The sequence below is a fragment of the Dipodomys spectabilis genome, unplaced genomic scaffold (assembly GCF_019054845.1).
Source record: "Dipodomys spectabilis isolate Male_0828 unplaced genomic scaffold, ASM1905484v1 ptg000026l, whole genome shotgun sequence".
NCBI classification, from domain to species: domain Eukaryota; kingdom Metazoa; phylum Chordata; class Mammalia; order Rodentia; family Heteromyidae; genus Dipodomys; species Dipodomys spectabilis.
Window position 1 is genome coordinate 5,032,992 of NW_024870703.1, and position 17,647 is coordinate 5,050,638.

At 39.8% G+C, this 17,647-nt stretch overlaps 1 protein-coding gene across 1 annotated transcript; it reads left to right on the forward strand.

Annotated features, from left to right (window-relative positions):
- Positions 1 to 3,087: 3,087 nt before the first annotated feature.
- Calm2 (calmodulin 2) lies at positions 3,088 to 17,265 on the forward strand. The gene is made up of 6 exons (XM_042675458.1): positions 3,088 to 3,218; positions 7,698 to 7,728; positions 14,636 to 14,779; positions 14,858 to 14,964; positions 15,310 to 15,445; positions 16,619 to 17,265. The coding sequence occupies exons 1-6, from the start codon at positions 3,216 to 3,218 to the stop codon at positions 16,645 to 16,647; spliced, it is 450 nt and encodes a 149-aa protein (XP_042531392.1). The 5' UTR covers positions 3,088 to 3,215; the 3' UTR covers positions 16,648 to 17,265.
- The last annotated feature ends 382 nt before the right edge of the window (positions 17,266 to 17,647 follow it).

Below are 17,647 nucleotides of genomic sequence, written 5' to 3' on the forward strand. Positions count from 1 at the left end.
AAACACAGTACTATAAAAAAAAGAAAAAAGAAACAAAGATGATGTTCAGTTTTTCCTATGTATATATGAGCATAATGCCTTTCAAGAAAGCTTCAGTTGTTTCTCTATACTTTTCAACCTTCATCAGGCTGAGAAGGCAGCAAGTAAAACATTACCTGGTTGAATTCCTGTTTGGAACTTAAATGCCCCCCTAGAACTTGTGTTGAAGACTATCATGCAGCAATGTTTAGAGGCTGGGTCTTTGGCTCATGAGGGCTCAGATCTCATAACTGGATTAATCTATCTATGGCGTCATAGTTTGATGGGCTGGGTGAAGGGTTTTGTTATAAAAGCAACCTGTCTTTGCTTCCTGGCAGCCATGAAGGGAGTAGCATTATTCTACCTTGTGCTCCTGCCACGATGTTCTGCTTCATGATCTCATAACTGGATCAATCCATTTGGGATTCATAGTTTAATGCATTTGGAGTGAGGGGTTTTATTAAAAAAAGCAAGCTGTCTTTGCTTCCTAGATGTCATGATGGGAGCAATTTTGCTCCGCTTTGTGTTTCTGCCATCATCCCAGCTCCAAATCTGAAGGGAAAATAACCTAATTTTTCCAGGCAGGGCTCCTTAACTGAACCACAGAAGAAAGTGGTTTTGGTTCTATTTTCTCAATTCAATGTTGGTATGTTAGCTAGAAAACATTTAAGATGCATAGAAGTTAACTCATTACTTAGGATCAATGCCTTAGGACATGTAGCACTTGATTTTTATTATTTTTTAAAATTTATTTTTACCTTTTGAGAAACCCATAAGCCCCATACACAAGAATGCTACTATGATTGCCCTTATGCCCTTATTAATTAGTACAGTTGTCTGGAGGAAGAAAACTGTGAGAAGGAAGTTGTCAAAAGGTAAGACTGGTGCTATCTCTGTTCAACAAATGAGGAAGAGTCCTAGAAAGGGAGAGTATTCTTATTTTCTCAAGATGAACAAAGGTAAGAGTAGTGTAAGATCTCCTCATTGTTGGTAGTGTAGGGGCAGGGATAGAAAAACACCTCCTAAGCCCTAATGTGATGGCCATCACTAACTTTGATTCTCAGCTGGCAATTGCCAAAGTCAAGCAGTACTGTATGTCATGCTGTGGAAGACAAATGTTCCATAAATAAATTGACTTGGAACGGTCTCAAATACACATAAACCACAACAGCTTTAAATATCACTCCTGACTTTTCTCTCATTTTCTCTTCTTGAGAGGTCAGCAAGGAAGGTTCTATAAGAGAGGTCCTACCAAAATTCAACCTATGAAACTCACAAAAACTCATATCTGCTATTTAAAAGCACAGTTTATTCTCAAATATTTGCTGCAAAGCACACTGCTCCTGGATGAAATATATATTTGCCTAAACACATTCTGTATATTAGACTACGGCTCATAGTTATTATATGTTATGCACCAATCTTTTAAAAATTCATTTTCTAAAGGAAGTGATTATTCATTTTGTCATTCAATTTCCCATCATTAAAAATTTTCATATGTAAAATCACTGCATGCTAATGGGATGCTATGTAAAAAGAATATTTTTAGTGACTCAGCTGGAGGAAAAGATCATTGATGGATTTTCCATCTGAGGAAGAATCAGAGACAGATTTGAGAGGTACTCCCTGCAAAGACTTGCAAGATACCAGAATGCACAGTATGGAATTGTAGCCTCAGGTTCTGAAGTAGAGGTGCAACTCTAAAGTAACATTATTCCTTAATGGTATTTATTTCATTTGTAGGATGAGGTTAGATTTCTTTTTTTCCTCATGGTTATTACATCACTGTATTAGCAAGGACAATAGAAACACAGAATGTGATTGACCTGGTCAGTCATCTGAAAGAGTCACAGGGTTGTCCACACTAATTAGAAATGCCTAATTTGCATTAGGCATACTATCTCTGGCATAGTAAAGAAAAAACTTTTGATGGTGTGAGAAAAAAATATCTAATTTGACGGAAGGAGGTTAAATTCGTTAAAAACTTCCAAGCAGGGCCAGAAATGATCTTGCTGGGCAGAAAAATTGTTCTGAAGGGAAGTCCTTTCAGTGGGTAAAATTTATCTTGGCTGGCTAAAAATGCTGTTCAGTAGGTTTCAAGAGCCACATGCCTGTGCTTTTCTATTGTAGGGAAGTTCTCAAGGCCTTGTTATGGCCTAAGGACCTTTTTTTTCCCTGATCTGTGATTGTATTATAAATCTTCTCAGGGAATTTTTTTTTTATTTTAACCATTAAACTGCAATTTCCTTTTAAATTTCCAGGCATCCTCTCCTGGCTGTCCACTTTGAGGTCCTATTGTCAAAGGGAGATGTTCGGAGCCCAGTCCCACAGGATCTTGGACTTCTTGCTGGTGAGGAAAGGAAAGCGGGCAGTACACACGGAAGCCCCTTTCAGATGGTCAGTCGACCCAGCTGCATTTTGCCCTTATCCAGATTTCCATGGGTTGTTTTTAAAAAAGGAAACGGAAACGAATCTTCTCCACGAGGCAGAAACTAGGCTGAGAAGCTGTGGGCGGGGTATGTGTTTTTGGGGGGACTTTCAAGCTTTTTTTCCTAATTGGTTTTACGTGTTTTTATCTACTCCTTAATAAGGGTCGCAAAGTGTGTGTGTGTGGTGTGTGTGTGTGTGGCGGGGAAAGGATAGGCGGGGGAGAAAGGTTCTCCGTCCAAGCGCAAAACAGGAGACTCTGCCTCCTGGCGCAGTTGCCAGGACAGCACGGCCCGTGCAGCAACGGCAGAAGCCGCACGGCTTCCCGGCGGCGGCTGAGAGCCGAAGTGACGCATTGCAGGTACGAACCAGCCAATCAGAGGTCGACTCAACGACTATCGCAGAGCGCGTCGCCACCAACGTGCTCCTCCGCGCCGCAAAGTAGCGCCCCGCAGGCGCGACTCCACCGGCCTTTTAACGGCTTACTGGGGAATGAAATCTACTTACGTCACCAGCTTTCCCTCTCGTCTTTATCTCTTTCCCTCTGGACCAAATGGCTGTGGATGAAGGGGTCTCGAGGAGGGGGAGGGGGAGGGGGGAGCTGGCCGGGACTCGTTGGCGGTGTTCCGTTATCTGGCGTGCGGCGGAGGGATCTTGCGGAGGGAGGTGTTTATGAGGCGCTGGGGGCGGAGGAGGAGAATTAGTCCGAGCGGAGCGAGCGAGCCGAGTGGTTGTGTAGTCGCGTCTCGGGAACCGGTAGCGCTTGCAGCATGGTGAGTGCGTCGTTCAGCTGCCGGCGCTCGGCTTGTGGGGGAGATGCCGAAGCGAATCGAGGAGAAAAATGGACCTCAGCGCTCTTACAGCCCTCAGGAGCGATGTTCTCCCGAGGGATGGAGCGGCGGAGGCCAGGGGCTCCCCGGGAGGGTGGTGTCGCAGGTGCTCCCCGCCCCCATTTACCTCAGGGTCTTCCTCCGGGAGTTGTGGGGGGTGGGACCCGCAGCCCCTGAGGCGGAGGAGCTTCGTGCTCGGCCGGAGGAGGATGGTCTGGGGGGGGGGGGGGGAGGAGAGAAAGTGAAGTGTGGGGTGGAAACACCTCGGTCGGGCGTCTGCGAAGGTCAGCCCGGGGGCCGGATTCAAATACCCCACGGACGGTTAGCGCGGGCGCCAGGAAGCGCCTTTGTCCGCCATGCGGCGGGCGCCTGGGGGTGGGGGGGAGGGAGGGCGGGCTCGGGGGACGGCGCCCGCGCCGCCGTTAGCCCGCAGCCTCCGCGTGCCGGGGTCCGGGGGGCGCGCGAGCGCGCGGCGCGCTGTGTGGGCCGAGCCCGCGCGGCGCAGGGAGCGGCCGGTGGGGGCGGGGCGGGCGGGCGGGCGCCGCGCGGGGCCCGCAGCCCGCAGCCGCCGCCCGGCTCGCGCCCCAGCTGCTGCGCTGGCACCTGCAGACTGCGGAGGTCTCCGCGGCTCGCTGCGTCGCGAGGCGAGGCGGGACGGGGAGGGGGGACCCCCCCCACCCCGCGATGGTGTCTCATCCCCGCCCCGCCCGCCACCCCGCGCCGGGCTTTCCACTGCACGACCCTAGCTGGACGGCACCCTTTTTTTTTTTTAATTTAAAGTGGGTTTTAGCGAGCTTCCCACGCCTGGAGCCTGGCGCTTGCTTGGCTGCTGCGAGGGTCTGAAAGGCGTTTCCTGTTTACCGCGGGGCGAAAGCCCGCGCGGGGGAAAGTCGGAGCGGCGCGAAGGGGGCGGATGCCTTTGAAAGGGGACACTGTCTGGCCTGGAGTACTCAGGTGCACGCCGGACGTTCGGGAGCCACTGCCACACACCGCGGTCCTCGGAGGACTTGCGTTTCCTTCGGCGTAGAAGTTGCCAGGCTCTCTGAACGTACCGTTCACGTATACACTAAAGCCAGTTAAGTGGGCTGAAGGGGGCCAGGGGGGAGGGGGCGGGAAGGACAGGGAATTTTCTGTCCTATAGGACGGGTGCTCCTGTTTTTTTTTTTTTTTTCTTTTTTAATCCTGTAAAAAAATTAATGAGATAATTTGCAATACTAAATGGTTCCTTCTGCCGAGTGGTTACGGTGATGGGTGTGTCCTGGAGGCAAGGTGACATCGTTAACAAGAGTTGGGGATCCCTGCCAACTGAAACCTCCAGCCTGTATAGGGTGTGGGGAAGAGTTCACCTTGGATAATAAAACAAGCCTTCTTTTATCGTTGATCGAGTCGCTCAGTATTTTAACATACTTTAGTCTGAATTTGAATGTGCTTGGTGAATTTATTCACAACAGCATTCTAAATTGTGTAGTAAATTTAAAGGATAAGATACTTGATTTTTCTCTAGAATGTATAGTCTGTATCTAAGTCTTTTGGTTGCAGCCTTACCAGTGATAAAGGGTGTGTGCTCACTAGTTACATCATTGATGCATTGAACTACATTGAGGGTTTTTGGTTAAACAAAGTCATTATTAACTAATGTTAGTTTGTACAACACCTGTTAATTTCATAATTACTAAACGTTTAAGGTAAGAAAAAATTTATTTGAAAGTACATAAGGATTACTTGTGAAGTTCTGGAATTAACAGGTATTATATTGAAAAGGATTCGTGTGTAAAAAATATTTGAGGCTAAGGAGGTAAGGAAAAGATGTGAAGAGGTAGAAAGTTTTGTCCCTTTAATCATTATGCAGTGTAGCTGCAAGATGATTGTATGAGACTAAAAAAATGGCATTGGTTCTATTACAATAAAAAGTTATAGGTTCAGTTTGAATTTGGCCCTGTAGTACAGGTCCTAATTTTTATGAAGTCATTTTGTTCTAGTGGTTTCTCTATTCACTCAAGATGCTGTGTAAGTGATGTCAGAATTAAGATATCTATTGAAATATTTTGTGCTGCTTTTTATACAAATAAAACATATCATGGGTTACATAATTGTTGGAAAACCATATGAAGCTTTTGCTGTATCTAAAAAACATTTTGGGGGAACAATAAACAGGAATGGAAGGAGAATAGAAATCTTATCAAAACACTCCGTTAAGAACTTAGTTGTAGTCAAACCTATTTTTAAGTGTCATTTAGGAAATGTTTAACATATAAAAGCATTCTTTGCTGTAGTTGAAATTGTTTAAAGATCACCAATGGTTCCTCCAAATGCAGATTCTAGTTCAGTAGGTTGATCTGGAACCTGAGAGAGACAATGATGTTTGCAAAACCTTCTGGAGAGCAGTAGAAGAATTAAGGGAATAAGAACTAGTCATCTCTCTGGTGAATTAGTCTTTGCTTTACTGTGATAAACACATATTAATAAGCTTGTGTTTTCCCAAAAGTAAAATTCTGGTTCTTCTAAGAAAATGGCATTCACTATAGACAGAAGGAAGAATCAAATTCATTTTCTTGTAATTGGGAAAAGAATTGTAGAATAGTCTTTTGTTCTTTTAGGAGGTTTTAATCTGAATGCTACTGGTAAGGTTTATTTTTAAAACCCAGGTAAGTAGTTACAAAAGCAATCTTCAAAGCAAATTGAGAGCTTTCAGTTTATCCGAGAAACTGAGTTTCTTTTGTGTGCCTTAGTTCATGCCTTTAAGGTTCATTTTTGTGATCTGTTCTAAGATTGCATTTGTCTAGGTACAGAGAACTAAGGTCATTAAGTTTTGACTTTGTAAACAAAGTAAGAGTTACAGAGGTTTTTTTTTTTTTTTTTTTTTTTTTTTAACTAATACTTGTTTCTTTTGGGAACCTTTTTTTATTATATGAGTCTTCCCCAGATTATCTTCCCAATCCCCATTCTTTTATATATACATATTACTTCAGGTTTCAAAGGTTACAGTGCCTGCCACACACTTGGCTTTTTAAGTGTGTGTGCCAGGCCTGGGGCTTGTGAACTCCAAGGCTTGGTCACTGTTCCTAAGCTTCTGCTCAAGGCTAGCACTCTACCACTTGAGCCACAGTGCCACTCCTGGACTTTTCTGAGTAGTTTATTGGAGCTGAAAGTATCACAGACTTCCTACAGACTAGCGTCAAACTGCAATCCTCAGATCTCATCCTCCTGAGTAGCTAGGATTACAAGTGAGCCACCAGAGGGGCTGCACTTTTTTTTTTTTTTTTTATAGCATTTTAAAAATCTTAAGCCAATTGCCTTACTTGTTCCTAGAGTGTGGTTTTACCTTGATTTTGTGCAAGGTACATTTTCTCTACTTAACATGGAACATGTTGATATGCCATAAAGGGCTTCATAATTCTATGAATATCTACTGTGTGAAAATTAGGCGAGCCAGGTTGTAGTTCTTTAAATAAAACATCATTAACCAGCTTCATAACCCTTGCAGGGTAGGCATGGTTTTTTTTCTATTACAGATGCAGTTGAATATGAGAGGTTGAGTAATATGTCCAAGGTTACACAGCTGCTAAGTGGCAGAGCTGGCATACCAGCCCAGCTATGACTCAGAATATCATGCCCCTACCCCCATGCCATTTTGTCATTCTTTCAGAAATGATTAAGAGTTCTGCATAATAGTTAGACTTCAGGTAAATTCTGTTTAACTTCTTTTACAATCAGCTAAACATCAACACAGTAGATTTACTGGATTTTGAAGTCTTAACTCCTTGGGAAAATTGACTGCCTTTTAACCAAACATTTGTTAGACTTGAGTTAGATAAAATCTTACCTTAAAATCGTGTGTGTTTAAACATACGGTTCTGCAGTTTTTAAGTTACTAGCTCCTTTGACTTTTTTATAAAATAGAAATAAATTTATATCATAGTCAAATAAGATGTCTATAACAGGATCTTAACATGCAGCTACTTGAACCTATGATTCTGCCATTTCCAGCACTAATCAGAATCTTTGTGAAGGGAAACAAACTTTTTCTGGGTTTGTTTTCAAACTTATTCCTGCTGTGCACTAGAGAAGATAATGTCACTCCATATTAATGGTTATTTATTAAAGAATGAGAATAGATTATGTTTATTTTTCTTTTCCCACCCAGTGAATAGATACATGGTACACTTGACTCCATTTTGGTAGGAATTTTAGATAGGAGGGAATCTTTTGGCTGTACCTGTGCAACTATATAATTAGTTGTGTAAAACTCCTTACCTATGGAGGTAAACCTGATATGTGCATTTTCTACCTGTGTTTATTGCTGTTCCCAGAAAATACTGAACCTGAATGACGCCTGTGGTATTCTTACAAACCTTGAAAGTTTTAAATTGGCAACTGACATACTTTCAATTGATTGATTTACCTTTTAAATCTCTTTTGTAGGCTGACCAACTGACTGAAGAGCAGATTGCAGGTAAGAAACACTCTGCTGGATTGTAGCAATTTAATTAATTGATGGTTGTGGGGCTTGAATTTGGCGGCGAGGGGGGGGGGCGGTTAATTGGAGATAAGAGTCTCATGGACTTTCCTGCCAGGGCTGGGTTTTGAACCATGATCTTCAGATCTCCGCCTCCTGAGTAGCTAGGATTATAAGGCTGGGTCACCCTCACCAGGCCACAATTTGATTTTATAGCCAAATAAAAAAATAAGATACTTGCATTAAACAACTTATTTTAATACATGCCAAAGATAGTATCAAATGAATGTAATGTAATTCAGTAGTTTAACTTGTTTGCCAAATGAGAGTATATATAAACTTGTTTGTAAAAGGTGTGGGCCTAACTAACTAAGAAATGTATTTTTAGTCTACATTGATATATTCTGGAGCCAGAAGATAGAGGAACCAAGTAAAAAATACTAATACATAGAACCAGAAAATGAGTAGAGTTTACCCTGGCTTAAATTTGCTAATATTTCAAGCCCAGGTTGCATGTATAGGTTATAATCTTGAAAGTGTTTCCTTCAAGTGTATAGGTATGTACAGATTTAGCTCTTATTCCTAAAATAACTGTATATGCAAAATACCTTGAAATCCAAAACATTTCTGGTCAATCTATATAATCAGTTAGGGAATAACCATTTCTAGAGAAAAACTTAATGTCATGGTAGTAATTTGAAATTTGACTTAAAATGTAACAGCTATTGAAGTGAAGCTTTGAGAGAGGGTATTTATAAGATTGCATTAAGCCTAATTTTAATATGCCAAACTTAAATATTAGTTTAAATAAAAGTTTTATTCTATTTTAATACTTTGAGATGGTTGATGAATGCTCAGATGCACTATTCAATACTTAGGTTTTGTTTTTCTATTTTTACTGTGTAATTTGACTTAACCCTGGGATTTACTTGCTATGATTGGTAAATTATCTGTATATTGAAGCAACCAGAACTTAGAAAATACATTTTTGTGTAGTTAGGCCACTTTATCATTGAATTGCTGAGGGTGTCAGTATAATAAGTGCTCTTCCACTGATTTGTACTTCTATACCTTTAGCTCTAGCTATACCATTTTAGGTTATTAAGAAATAAAAAGTTTCAGAAATAGGTTTTTAAATGATGATTTTTCTTTACAAACTAGCTTGTACTAATTTCTGATTCTAAACTCTGATCTTCTTATAAAGAATCCATTGTAACATGTGTCTTGAGGATAAATTACACCATCAGGTGCTGGTGGCTCATGCCTGTAGTTCTAGCTACTCAGGAAGTTGAGATCAGAGCATTACGGTTCAAAGGCAACCAATTAATTAACTGCCCCCAAAAAGCTGGAAATGGAGATGTAGCTCAAAGTGGTAGAGCACTCTAGCCTTCAGCACAAAAGCTTAAGGATAGGGCACAGGCCCTAAGATCAAGCCCCAAGACCAGCATCCTCAAAAAACCTCATAAATTATAACTAGGCTTGGTACATTCCTGTAATCCCATCTCTCAAGTCTGAGGCTCTGAGGCAGGAGGATTAAGAGCTTGAGGCCAGTTTGGGCTATGTACATAGCAGGGCCCTGTTTAGAAAGATGCATTCTGTCTTTTCATTGCCAATTTCCATCATAAGGTAAGCTTTTCTGTGGAATGGGAGAAATACGTGTTTTTCCTCTCAATCCTACCTTTTCCTTCACTAAAGATTTCTTGAAGTCCATTCTCTAGGCCACAGAATTTTAGTGAATTTTAAAATGAGGAAAACAAAAACTTACATGCTTCTAAAAATAAAGCTATGTGCAATTGAGAGTTTTTGTTTATACTACTTTCCTGATTTTGTTTTATTTGGGGGGCTTTATTGGGATTTGGACTTTGGGGGTCTTGTGCTTGATAAACCACTTGAATATTCTTCCACGTGTGCTAGGCCTCCTGCCTTTTTTTTTTTTGGTCATGGGGCTTGAACTTTGGGCCTGGGCACTGTCCCTCAGCTCAAGGCTAGCACTCTACCACTTGAACTACAGTGCCACCGGTTTTCTGGTGGTTTATTGGAAAGAAGAGTTGGGCTTTGAACCTCGATTCTCAGATCTCAACCTCCTGAGTAGCTAGGATTACAAGCGTTTAGCCCCTAGCGCTTGGCCTTGCCTCTGGCCATTTTTGCTTTTCAGTTAAGTCTCTTTTCACCAGCTTGGGACCACGAACATCCTCCTTTCACATGGCTGAGATTACAGATACACTCCACTATAGCCAATTTATTTGTTGAAATGAAGAGAGGGATCTCATTAAGTTTTTGTTAGGGCTAATATCAAACCTTGGTCCTCCCAAGCAGCTCCCAACAGCACAATCTACAGTGCCTGCCACATATTAAGACTGAATAGGTATTTTTTTCATGGAGAAATTTCATTTCTTGAAGAGATATATGACCAAAAAAATGTAAAACACTTTTATTAATTCTTATACCACCTCCCCAAGTCCTTTTCTCCCAAAATTGGCATATTTCAATGCCTACTTTTGAGAAGGTAATTTTTCTTTTAACTGATAAATTACCTGTGGCTAATACATTTTGAGTAAAAAAACTTGTTCTTCCAGAAAAAATGTTAACAAGCTTCATACGTATAATGCAACTTTGAATATACTAAGGTACTTTTGAAGCTTTTATTGCTATATAATATTTACTACTACTGTCCCTCAGCTCTTCAGCTCAAGGCTAGTGCTCTACCACTTAAGTCACAGCGCCACTTCCAGCTTTTTTCTTTTTGCTTATGTGGTGCTGAGGAATCGAACCCAGGGCCTCATGCATGCAAGGCAAGATTTGTTTATAAATTCCACTAACAACAAATAATGGCTGTAGGAAAAAAACCTACTTGTTTAGGTGAGCTTACTATTTATAATTGTTAATATTACTAGGTCTTTGTATGTGTTTGCCGGTACTTAAGCTTACTTCCGGCTTTTTGCTGATTAATTGGAGATAGGTCTCCAATTTTTAGAGACTCCAAATTTTGTTTGCCCAGTTGGCTTTGAACCACGATCCTCACATCTCAGCTTCCTGAGCAGCTATGCTTACAGTCATGACCTACTAGTGACTGGCCTATATTACTAGGTCTTAAAAGGTCTAGCATGATATCACTAACAAATGCATTTATGCTGGTTATGTTTTCAGTATTATACATTTATGAAACTGATAGGAAAATGTACAAAAGTTTGTTTAGAAACTTGGGCTGGGAAGGTGGCTCAGCGGTTGAGCGCTTGCCTTGCATGCATGAGGCCCTGGGTTCGATTCCTCAGCACCACATAAGCAAAAAGAAAAAAGCTGGAAGTGGCGCTGTGACTTAAGTGGTAGAGCGCTAGCCTTGAGCTGAAGAGCTGAGGGACAGCACCCAGGCCCAGAGTTCAGGCCTCATGACTGGACCCAAAAAAAAAAAAAAGAAGAAACTAAAGATTTGCTTTAAGTGGTTGAGTGCTAGTTGTGAGCAAAATGGGCAAGCAAGAATGAGAAGTCTTGAGTCTATACCTTAGTCAGTACTGGCACATACCCCACAATTTTTTAAAATGAAATTAAGACTTTGCTAAAGTCCAAATTTAATTTTAAAAATATTAACCTTGCTCCTTTTATATTATGAATAGATAATAAAGGTCTAATACATGAGACTTTAAGAGATTATGAAATGTTCACAACTTTATGAAATAGAAGTTATACTTGTATTCTTTAGTAAAGTGTCTCATAGCATATTACAGTAAAACTAGATTTATCTAAGGAACAGTCTGGCCTCTTAAAAAAAATTCAAGTTAGATACAACTAGAATGAATTTTAGGTTTCTTATACTTCACAAATTCTGTGAAAGATAGCTGGTTTTGTTTTTGTTTTTATTTTAAAGTCTGGTGTGTGCTTTATTCAAGAAGGGGTTTTGTTGTTGTTTTTGATTACCAGTACTGGGGCTTGAACTCAGGGCCTGGGCACTGACCCTGAGTTTTTGTGCTCAAGGCAAGCACTGTATAACTTGAGCCATTCCTTCCACTTGAGGCTTTCATAGTTAATTGGAGAGGTGTCTCACTGACTTTCCTCCCTGGGCTCAGTTTGAACTGCTGCCCTCTGATCTCAGCTTCCCTGAGTTGCTAGGGTTACAGGTATGAGCCACTGGTGCTTGACTTCAAATGTTTGTTTTTATTTTGTTGGTTTTGGGGGGCTTGAACTAAGGGCCTAGGCACTGTCCCTGAAGTTGGTTTTTTGTTGTTGTTTTGGCTCAAGGTGCTACTGCCTTCCACTTTCAGCTTCTTGGTGGTTAAATGGAGATAAGAGTCTCTAGACTTTCCTGCCCCAGCCGGCTTTGAATTGTGATCCTCAGATCTCCTAAATAGCTAGGATCAGAGGCCAGAGGCAAGAGACACCAGTTCTTATACCGTCAGTATTTTTTTTTTTTTTTTTTTTTGAAATTTCAAAGTTTCCTTTTTTTTTTTTTTAACAGAGACTTAAACTCAAGAGTCTTACACTCTTGATGGTGGCCTTTTCCAGTCAAAGCCACGCCTCTACTCCTGCTAGTTAATTAGATAAGAGTCTTGTGGACTTTTCTGCCCAGGCTTTCTTCAACCTCAGGTTTCAGCCTCCACAGTAGTTAGGATTATAGGCATGAGTTTACTAGGGCCTGGGGTTGCTAATATTTTGAAAAGTTCTTAGTATGATACTTAGCTTCTGGTTGATTTTAAATAAATTCCTCTGGAAATAAGTAAAATTTAAATGGAAAGTATGTTATATACTACTGAAAGTAACAAAGTAGTAACTTTTTTTTTGTGCCTATGTGTGGCTTGAACTTGGCCTGTGAGCTATGCCTTAACTGTTTTGCTTAAGCCTGGCTCTCTTCCACTTAAGCCACAGCCCTGTTTACTGCTTTTGAGTGGTTAATTGGAGATAAGACTATAGGACTTCAGTGCCTGGGATTAGCTTTGAATTTTGATCCTCAGATCTCAGCCTCCTTTGGGGAAGAATGTAATGCTGTAGTCCAAGAGGGAACAAATCTAGGTGTAGTTGAAAGGTTTTAAAGAAAGATCCCATTATTGGTTATAGAGGTAAAAAAAAATCAGGCAGTGTTTTTAAGTAGCAAAATTCAGTACAGCTTGTTGATAGAACTTGAGGGGCAAATGTTAAAGTCGTTCCTTGGGTTTTACTTGGGTTACTTCCTAGGGTTGCTGAGTAGTATAGAATTAATTCATTTAATGCCTTCCTTGAGATTAGCCAGGGAAGATGTCTTACAGCCATCAGAAATAACAATATTAATGAGAGAGAAATTGAGTAGAATGTCTTTAAGTGTACATAAATGAAATAGCTATGAAGAAAAAGAAAAGGATAAAATTGATCACACACAATGTAGACAGATGAACAAGAGCCTTGGCAGTTTAAGGTAGAACAGTGTAAGGGAGAAGGAAAAATCAAGGCACTGTAAGTTTTTGAGTGCAATATTAGTGCAAAAGAATGATCTTTTTTTTTTCCTTAATAGTATTATTTTCCCTACATAGTTCTAAGTAGCAATGCTGTCTTAACATAAGAAATTGAATTGAGGCCCTTATATTCAAACAGTTGATGAGTTGTACAGTTCAGTCATTGGTATACTTAACATTTTTAGCTGAGTAGATTGACAAGAAATTAATATGTGGTGGTGTCCAAAATTTGAAAGAGGTAAGGGCAAGCACTTGAAAGAAAATATAACAGGCTTAAATTTATTTTTAGGCCAAGAGACATGAAAATATATGTTAATGGTCAAACTAAGTAGAGGAGTTGTCAGATAATGTGAAATGGAAATTGGAAAGCATAAAACTTTAACATATAGATAAAATAAAGGGCTTTGGGCTGTTTGAGAAGGTACATCATTTCTTAAATGTTAGGTACATTTTCAAATGTGAAGGGTATGTCACTAAAGTTTCCTGGCCCCATGAAGTTGGCTTTTGAATATGCTTGCTGATAGTCTACACAGGGGAGGTTCTACTAGGGTTTGAGCTCAAGGCCTTGTGATCACAAGCTAGCAATGTTACCATTTGAGCCATGCCTCCAGTCCTACTTTCTTTTGTTGGCCATTTTTGGAGATGAAATCTGAGTTTTCTGCTCTGGCTGGCCTTTGAACCTTAGTCCTCCAGATCTCAGCTTCTTGCCTCTTGAGTAGCTAGCTGGAAATACAGATATCTGGCTAACAGTTTTTTGTTTTTTTGTCGGTCATGGGGCTTGAACTCTGGGCCTGTGCACTGTCCCTCAGCTCTTCAGCTCAAGGCGAGCGCTCTACCACTTAAGCCACAGCGCCACTTCTGGTTTTCTAGTGGTTTATTGGAGATAGGAATCTCACGGTCTTTCCTGCCCGGTCTCGCTTTGAACCTCGATCCTCAGATCTCAGCCTCCTGAGTAGCTAGGATTACAGGTGTGAGCCACTGATGACTGGCTTGGCTAAACTTTTATTTTAAAAAATACCTTAAAGAGTAACTCATTGTGTTACAAGCTTGAAGAGAGAGATCTAAGTTGTCTTTGTTGTCACTAATATAGCACTTAGCTAAAACTGGATATTCATATGTTGATCTAGCCATTAATAATAATGATAGTTCTCTTTACCATCTAGAACTAGAATTCATATTGATATGAAGTTTAAAACTTTTGTTTTAATTTAGCGATACATAGTTTTAACTTTTGGAACTCTAACAGTGTAGTTGTTTGATCTAGGTACTTGGCTTTCCCTTTGAGAAGCTCATGACATGAACTTAATGCTACTGTGATTGGTCATGAGATGTCAGAAATATTATCTAATTTATTAGGGATCAGAATCCCATTTCAGATGCTAACTCCATATGTATCTTTGTGTACTTAAGGAGTTGATTAATACATTTTATTTGGAGTTTTTTTTTTAATGGTTAACCTGTATATTTGATTATGGTCTTTCAAACAGAATTCAAAGAAGCTTTTTCACTATTTGACAAGGATGGTGATGGAACTATAACAACAAAGGAACTGGGAACTGTAATGAGGTCTCTTGGGCAGAATCCCACAGAAGCAGAATTACAGGACATGATTAATGAAGTAGATGCCGATGGTAAGTCTTTAATTTGGAGAGAGTGAGAGGATTTGAAGGTGTTTACATTCAGTTTATGTTTTAACTAAACCATTTCAGGTAATGGCACAATTGACTTCCCTGAATTTCTGACAATGATGGCAAGAAAAATGAAAGACACCGACAGTGAAGAAGAAATTAGAGAAGCATTCCGTGTGTTTGATAAGGTAAATGTAAAGAACATATTTATTAGAGTTTGAGAATAAAGTCATTTGTTGAAGCTATCATTTCTTATAGGACTATTTGTTCTTTGACAGCTTATGCTTCTGATGCTTTATCCAGTTATTTGTCAGATAAAAGCTTTCTTAAGAATTTAGTATAAACTTAAGATTTCCTAAAAACTACTTAATCTGGGAGGGAGGCATCCTATAACTTTGGGACTAGGGAGAGTAGTTGTGTTCCAGTGTAAGACTTCCTGTTTAGTGACATGTGATTTATAGTTTACTGTAGGTTTTTAATTCCCACTAAAACTAACTTTACTCAGTCTTCTCAAATCCTGTGTTTTTCTTTAGGATGGCAATGGTTATATTAGTGCAGCAGAGCTTCGCCATGTGATGACAAACCTGGGGGAGAAGTTAACAGATGAAGAGGTTGATGAAATGATCAGGGAAGCAGATATTGATGGTGATGGTCAAGTAAACTATGAAGGTAAGTCTTTTTTCCCTCACTTTATGCTTTCATTTTAATTATAAGTACTTTTTAAGTATCTCAGGTGAAAATTAGTGACAGTATTCCTACCCAAATTAGGATGCTAAAATAAATGTAGTCTGCAGACTTGTCAGTGCCAAGAATTTGTCAGTTTCCACACCTAGAATATGTACTTAATAAGATTAGAGGATTCGTATGCATGTTAAAATTGGAGAAGCACTGTAGGATTTTTGTGTAAAGATTGTGAGAAATTGGGGCTGGGAAGGTGGCTCAGTGGTAGAGCACTTGCCTTGCATGCCTGAGGCCCTGGGTTTGATTCCTCAGCACCACATAAGCAAAAAGAAAAAAAAAAAAACAGAAGTGGCACTGTGGCTCAAGTGGTAGAGCACTAGCCTTGAGCTGAAGAGCTGGAGGGACAGCACCCAGGCCCAGAGTTTAGGCCCCACGACTGGACCCAAAAGAAAAAAAGATTGTGAGAAACTGGATAGCTTTAAAACTTACTGTGAATTTGGGGAGGGGAAGGGAATAAATTTTTTTTTAATTAAAAAAAAAACTGAATTCTTTTAAAAAAGAAAAAAAAGGGCTTTCAACTGCATTTCCTTCTTATTTGGCCTCAGTCGGAAACCATCTACACATGCTTGAATTCATAAGTATATGTGGCTCAAACTTTCGAGTGGCCATTGCAAGAAGCAAATCCTTCACAAATTGGAAGGATTGCCATGAAATGTTGGCTTTATTTTTTTTTCACTTGTATTTTTCATGGTATAACAACTTAATTGGTGTAAAATTTAGCATTAATTACTAAAAATTAGTTCATCATACTAAAGTTATCCCAGCGGGCTTAAATTTACATCTGCACTAAGTGTCAAGATTTCACATGGCCTCCATTCCCCTAAAGATTGAACCCAGGATTTTGAAAATACTAGGTAAACACGTTAAGCCACATTTCTCAGCCCAAGAGTGTATCTTTATAATAGCTTGTTTAAAGCATTAAAATGCCTTAAACATTAATACAATCCTGAATAGTTGGAGTCTATGAAGTTCCACTTGTGTAAACTAGCTTTGCTTCCTACTTTATGGTAATTCTGAGCAAAGGGGAAATATAGACCACTCCGTGAGTATATAATTTTGTATTTTGGCCATTGACTCAACTTTCTGTTTCTTGTTTTTCAGAGTTTGTACAAATGATGACAGCAAAGTGAAGATACTGTACAGAATGTGTTAAATTTCTTGTACAAAATTGTTTATTTGCCTTTTCTTTGTTTGTAACTTATCTGTAAAAGGTTTCCCCTACTGTCAAAAAAATATGCATGTATAGTAATTAGGATTTCATTCCTCCATGTTTTCTTCCCTTACCTTACTGTCATTGTCCTGAAACCTTATTTTAGAAAATTGATCAAGTAACATGTTGCATGTGGCTTACTCTGGATATATCTAAGCCCTTCTGCACATCTAAACTTAGATGGAGTTGGTCAAATGAGGGAACATCTGGGTTATGCCTTTTTTAAGTAGTTTTCTTTTAGGAACTGTCAGCATGTTGTTGTTGAAGTGTGGAGTTGTAACTCTGCGTGGACTATGGACAGTCAACAATATGTACTTAAAAGTTGCACTATTGCAAAACGGGTGTATTATCCAGGTACTCGTACACTATTTTTTTGTACTGCTGGTCTTGTACCAGAAACATTTTCTTTTATTGTTACTTGCTTTTTAAACTTTGTTTTAGCCACTTAAAGAAAATCTGCTTATGGCACAATTTGCCTCAATCCATTCCAAGTTGTATATTTGTTTTCCAATAAAAAATTACAATTTACCGAACTGTTGCTCTGAATCTGAGTCATTTAATTAACTATTGATTACTGTTACCTGTTTTGTCCATAATGACTTCAGCCAGGCAATGACATTTTAAAAAGAAAAAAAATACAGTTTGGAAGAACCACTGTTTTCACCTAATCTCTAACTTCGTTCATTGTGCTTTTATACTTTTTATTTTGGCAGACAGACTACTTCTTGAGCAGAGTGTCTACAGCCATATTTGCCTTAATTTACTTTCTGTAGTGTTTCTTGAATTTATACTCTTTGGAGGTGGTCATTTTATGTCTTCCTAATATCTGGAAAGACAGGAGTGTGCCCTAATACCTTGCTAACTTTTCACCTGAGCTGGCTTCCAGATCCTTCTGATCTTACCTCATAAGTCACTTGAAT

Excerpts from the sequence above, each read along its gene's own strand:
- Calm2 (XM_042675458.1), top strand. Across the intron at positions 14,780-14,857 it reads TAATGAAGTAGATGCCGATG|GTAATGGCACAATTGACTTC; the intron begins GTAAGTCTTTAA and ends AAACCATTTCAG. Across the intron at positions 15,446-16,618 it reads TGGTCAAGTAAACTATGAAG|AGTTTGTACAAATGATGACA; the intron begins GTAAGTCTTTTT and ends CTTGTTTTTCAG.